This window comes from Ailuropoda melanoleuca, chromosome 2 (genome assembly GCF_002007445.2).
Source record: "Ailuropoda melanoleuca isolate Jingjing chromosome 2, ASM200744v2, whole genome shotgun sequence".
NCBI lineage: Eukaryota > Metazoa > Chordata > Mammalia > Carnivora > Ursidae > Ailuropoda > Ailuropoda melanoleuca.
In genome coordinates this window covers 11335721-11341720 of record NC_048219.1, presented here as the reverse complement: position 1 = coordinate 11341720, position 6000 = coordinate 11335721, and the positions used below count along the sequence as shown (strand labels likewise).

General features: G+C 56.0%; 1 protein-coding gene across 1 annotated transcript in view; it reads left to right on the top strand.

Moving 5' to 3' along the window:
* The first annotated feature begins 1727 nt into the window (after window positions 1-1727).
* The window catches only part of LOC100474646 (E3 ubiquitin-protein ligase TRIM62), a 29593-nt gene continuing 25320 nt past the window's right edge, over window positions 1728-6000 (top strand). Inside the window, exons 1-2 of the mRNA XM_034648727.1 lie at window positions 1728-1827; window positions 2371-2782. Of these exons, the coding sequence (XP_034504618.1) occupies window positions 2375-2782 (408 nt within the window). The 5' untranslated portion in view covers window positions 1728-1827; window positions 2371-2374. The remainder of the gene's footprint in view (window positions 1828-2370; window positions 2783-6000) is intronic.

Genomic DNA, 6000 nt, shown 5'->3' with positions numbered 1-6000 from the left:
ACCTCCTATACCCAAAAGTCTAGGCTCTGCGTCAGAGCGGCAGCCCTTCTTCCCTAGGTCTCTCCCAGCCTCAGCCATGTGTTGGCTGCATCCTCAGACTGGGAGCAAGTTAGCTGCTGCAGCTCCAAACACGACCACCAAACACATCCACGATCGGGAAAGGGGGCCAGAGTTTTTGGAAGGGAAGAGATCCTTAGCGGAAGTCACTTCCCCACTAGAGGTTTGACCTCTAGGTTTTTCCGGACCTGTATCACATGTCCAGCCCCAAACTATCACCGGCAAGAAGAATGCAACCACCCCAATGGACGTGAACCGAAAGGGGACTTACTCCGAGGCTGGGCTGGGGCCAGCCTTCCCTTGGTCACATGGGGAAGGGACTCCCCTGAACAAAATCAGGCTCTGACTGTAAGAAAAAGTGGAGGAATGGTTGTGGCATGAGTTATCATCTTGTTTCTGGCAATGATGGTGGCACGGGACCAGGTCATGATGTGGAGGGTACGGAAACAGCAGAGGAGTAAACTTTGAACTGTTTCTTAAATTGTGGTGAAGACATGTCTGGAGAAGGCAGAAACTGGGGAGCCGTGTTCAATGTCTCTCTCACCCCCATATCCAACCCATTACTAAATTCCATAGTGTCTGTACCATCAATACCCTAGCCTTCTCTCCTTCCCCAGGGTCTCAGCCCCAGTTCAGGTCTCCTGCAGGCACGATGACAACAGTGACTAACTGGGGCCAGTCTCTCTTCCGCAGCCTATGTCTTTGACGCTGTTATTCAGCTACATAGCTGTAATGTATACAAGCACTGCGCATATGCAGACATACCAGAAAGGATCCCTGCTTTCACCTTACAGATGGTATAATGAGCATCTCCCTCACTTCCTGAAACCCACACCAGACCAAGTCATTCCTCCACTTGAAAGCCCAGTGCCTTGAGGAAATCTTTTACAGTGACCCACAACACCCTCCACGCCTTGCCTTCCCCGCCCCACCCCACCCCCAACAGTGCAGAACTACTTGCACGTCCCTCCAAGTGCCCTCCCCTTTCACGCCTCTGTGCTTTTGCTCTGGCTGTCCCCTCTACCTAGAAATCCCTTATCCCCTCTCCATCTGGCATAGAAGATAAGGTCTCCTATTACTCTCTCCTCTCCCCTGCTCCACCCTCCCTATCCGACACACGCGCACACACACACACACACACACACACACACACACACACACAAATATAGCACTCCGGAAATGTTTGCTGAATGGAGGCTACTCCTTGGGTCTGACAGTAGCCGGTCAGGGCTTTCTTAACTTCCCCCCCAAGCACTCCATAAGAAAGTGAAAAGGAAATCTTGAACTTGCCCTAAGCAAACAGGGCATTCTCTAGAGCTTATCTTTACGTTTTATGCAAAGGTTGTATTCTATACAGATTACAGGACATATCCTTGCTTGCTTTAATAAAAAATATTATTTTCCCTAAATCTTCACGTCGATGATCCAGAAAGATGCTCCTTGTTTACTCGTTATCCTCTTAAATTAGCTGTCTTCACCCGCCGCAGGGACCCGAAGCGAGACGCGCATGTTGTTCCGTGCGCAGATACTGAAGGAACAGCTGGGTTTTGGTCCCGGGGGAGTAGGGGAAGGGTGGGGGCGGAGAGGGGGTCCGCAGGCTGGAGGCCTGGCCCCGCCTCTCCTCTCCCCCGCCCGCCGCAGGGGCGGAGTCGCCCGGGCCCGGCCCGCGGGGGCGGGGAGGGAGTCACTGCCGCCGGGAGCTCGCGCTCGGCTGGTTCCGGGTTGAGAGGCTGCGCTCGGACCGGAGCAGTGGCCGCCGAACCGGCAGGGGTAAGGGGCCACGCCGGGCGGGGTCTTGAGGCCGGGATCGGACAGCTGAGCTTGCTCGCACCCCTCCTCTCCTCTGCCACGCACAGCCGCGGCTCAGCTCCGCCTGGCTTCCCCCTTCCCCAGAATTCCCCATCCCCAGCTTCTCCCCCTCCCCCCTCTGCACCCATCCCGGGATTTCAGCCCCCCTAAAGCCTCCGCCCCCCTTCTGGATCCTCTTCTCCCAGCACCCATCCCTTCACACTGTCCCTTCCTCTAGAACCTCCTTGCCAGGAGCCCCTTCCTACAGACACCAAGGCCCCCTCCCTCCAGCACCCATTGCTTCGAGTCACCCACTACCTGGACTCGCATCCCAGCTGGTCTCTACCCAGCACCTCTTCCTCGCGCCCCCCCTTCCCTCCCGGACAGCCCCCCTTCCTTCTGTAGCTCCTACTTCTGCCTCTCCCCGCCTGCCCCTCGCACCCATCCCTCGGTGCGGCCCCCGACAGCACCGCGCTCCCGCAGCCGCCCCCCTGCATCTCAGAGCCCCCTCTCCGCCGCCCCCAGCGCCATGGCGTGCAGCCTCAAGGACGAGCTGCTCTGCTCCATCTGTCTGAGCATCTACCAGGACCCGGTGAGCCTGGGCTGCGAGCACTACTTCTGCCGCCGCTGCATCACCGAGCACTGGGTGAGGCAGGAGGCGCAGGGCGCCCGCGACTGCCCCGAGTGCCGGCGCACGTTCGCCGAGCCCGCGCTCGCGCCCAGCCTCAAGCTAGCCAACATCGTGGAGCGCTACAGCGCTTTCCCGCTGGACGCCATCCTCAACGCGCGCCGCGCCGCGAGACCCTGCCAGGCGCACGACAAGGTCAAGCTCTTCTGCCTCACGGACCGCGCGCTGCTCTGCTTCTTCTGCGACGAGCCCGCGCTCCATGAGCAGCACCAGGTCACCGGCATCGATGATGCCTTCGAGGAGTTGCAGGTGAGGGTCTCGGCCGGCCGGGGGTGGGGTCCGGGCTGGACCATGGGCTGGGCCAAGTCAGAATTGTCACGGGGCGGGGCCGCCGGCAGGGTCAGGGCCCTATCAGAATTTGTACGGGACGGGGACGGGGCGGGACCGCGGCGAGGGGGCGGGTGCTAGGGGCGGGGCCTAGGGCCATCCGCACCTGGCCGGGTCTGAGGCCGACCCGAAGTCGGGGTGGGTCCTTGGTTGGGGAGGGGTCACCCTTGGAGTGGCACGGCCAGCACCAGTGAGATCAGAGCTGGCCCAGGTACAGGCTTGGGGCAGGGTTGGCGATGGGGACGAATCAGAACTGGAGGGCCACTTTCTGCGGTCAGGGGCCTGGACCTGAAGGCAGGGTCCACAAATGAATGGTTCAGGACAGAGTTGGGACGAAGACAGAGATGGGAATGGGAACACTATCAGGTCTAGACGGGGGGCGGGGCCGCCGTCCAGAATGGGTGAGGACCGTTTGGAATAGCTGAGGGGCAGCCTTGGGACACGATGGGGCGGGGCTCAATCAGGTGTGCGTCAGGAGCTAAGGGGGCAGTACCAGGGCTAGATTGCGCTGGCCAGGCCAGGGTGAAATCTGAGAGACAGTCTAAGTTATGGCCATCCAAACTGCAGAGAGGGTGAGTTTGGGTGCCAAGGCCTAGGCCAGGGTGTGTGAGGGGTTAAAGCTGGGATCAAGTCCAGGTACTGTAAGAACTATTTTGGGTTTAAACCAGAAGAGAGGCCAGGTTGACAGTGGGAACAGAATTTAAAACTCAGGATTTGGAGAATAAGGCCCTGAGGTGAGGTGATTCAAGAAAAGGGAGAGGGGTGGATCTGTGGGAGTCTCCAGAAGCTTTGGTGACCTCCTTGGCTCTGTCACCCTTATCAAGACCTTTGAAGACAAAATGAAACAGTATATGCAGGGTAACCTGAGCATAGTCAGCCTAGGACTATAAATGATCTCCCTTAAACCTTCCCATCTTCACTGACCAACTCCTACTCAGTTCTCAAAGCCCTGCTCAAATGTCCTGTTGGTGTAAGGCCTCCCCAGTCTCCCCTGGGGAAAAAAAAAAAAAAAGGCATTGGAGCTGTATTTCCTCAAATATCCTCTGTTAATAATTATGCTGTTTTAAAAATAGTGTTCCAAGATCAGCTAGCTATATTGGGGAGATATAGAATATTCTCAATATCCCCTTGGAGGATTCTCCGTGTACATTTTGCGTATTAAAGTTTTGGAGAAATCTTGTAGCAAAGAGATCCATTTAATGTGTTTACTAAAATGGCACCCAAGCTTATTTAAGTGTGGAAGTCTAGAATCTTTTTCTCCACCTAAACCATTTCAATTCACCAGTCCTATGTCTTTGGCCTTGGGATACCAGTCTAGCACACAGTTCCCAAAGAGTAGGGACCGTCTCTGATTCATCTTATCTATAGCCCCAAAGCCTGGTACATCAGTATTCATCAGTAAAGTTTGAAGAATGAGTGAATGAATGAATGAATGAGTGACCAATTCTGGCCTGAGCTGGCCCAGACTGTGGAGCCTTTGGAAGCAGATTTTTCACTCATTTTTTTTTAATATGCAGTGAACTAACTTGGCAGGTAGTGAGCTCCCTGGCCCTTGAGATGCTAAAGCAGGAGCTAAATAACTACTTTCCCTATTTTGTAGGAGGTGTTCCCCCCACCACCGCCGACATGAGTCTCTGCAAGTCAGCCTGAGCTTAGCAGGTGCCTGTGGATGACCCTTGGCCCAGCAGAAATGGCCCCATGTTCACCATCTCTCCCTCCCTGCCCCTTTCATCCCCAAACCATGACTGACTCCCTCCCAGTCTGGCTCTTTGAGGATGGAGAGCAAGAACTGGGGGCTCTGGTTGCTTGCACAGGTTGGCATCGGCCCTCTGTCCCCAGAGCATTTTGTGCCGGGCCCTGGTATCCCCATCTCTCCATCTGTGAAGTCATATAAACAGGGAGGGGAGAAATTTTGACACTGCTGGGTGCAGGTTGTGAGGGTTTGAAGGGACTCTGAAACCATCTGTCCAACCTCTTCTAATATAGATGTGGAGACTGAGGTCCAGAGAGGTGATGTGACTCCCCCAAACCCCCACTACCAGACAAGAGAGAGCCAGGCTAGAAAGCTCCGCCTGCCCCAGGCCAGATCCCTCCTCTGCCACTCAGCCCCTCCTCTCCCCATCTGACTTTCTAGCTAGAGAGGCCTCTGCCTTCTGAGCCTGTGTTCCCCTGTCTGCAAACCAGCAAATCAAAACAACTGTGTTTCGGTTTTTTACAATTCTTTCCACATCCTGGGGAATGCGGGAGAAATTAAAGGTATATTTTCTCTAAATGTTATTGAAACACTGACTCCTCAGTGAAAAGAACACGACAGCCACTTACCTACCTTCTAGTGTACTCTCCTCTGGTCGGATAGTCTTGGGTTCCAAACCTTCCTCCAGCCCTGTGTGACTCCGCGAGTCCCTTCATGTAACCCTTCATGCTCTGGTCTGTAAACTGGGGTCACAGTGATTCTTTCCCACCAGGATTTCAGGAGGCTGACCTGAGGGGGACCAGCTGTTGGAGATGCTTGGCACAGGGGAGGGGCAGAGTCAGCGTGCACTCCCATCCCTTCTCCTACCTAGGAGACCTCAGGTGCCCAGCTGGGCAAATGCCCACACCGGCCTCTCTTGCCTGAAAGGAGGCCTTGCTTTGGAGCCTCCTTTGGGCTTGGCAAGAAGGTGGCAGAGAAACATGCCTTCCTCACTGGAGAGGGAAGGGCTCCTGGGTGAGGTTCAGGCCACTCTGCACCCCACCTGCCTCTCTCTTCATGTGGGGTAACACAATCAACAGAGCAGGGCTCATTTGCTATGTGTGCACTGGGAATGAGGCCGAGCCTGCCCGGCACACCCCCGTCCTCTCCCGGCTGCTGGTGGTTCCGTCCCCAGGGCTCCTAGAGCCTGGGCTTGGTCCTCTCTCCTGGAGGGTACCAGACTCCGAGCTGGCAGAGCCTTGGAGATCTTTTGGTGCAACCGTCACTTGACAGATGGGGAAGTGGCAGAGGAGGAGGGAGGGGACCTTGCCCCCCCGCCCCCCCGCCCGAGGCCAGAGGAGGGCTCTGCCTGGGCTCAGCCGGAGTCTCCTCACATCCTGCCTAGCGGTGGGCCTAGAGCTTTTACATTTATTATAAATCCTGGAGGCAGCAGAGCAGAAAGGTTAAG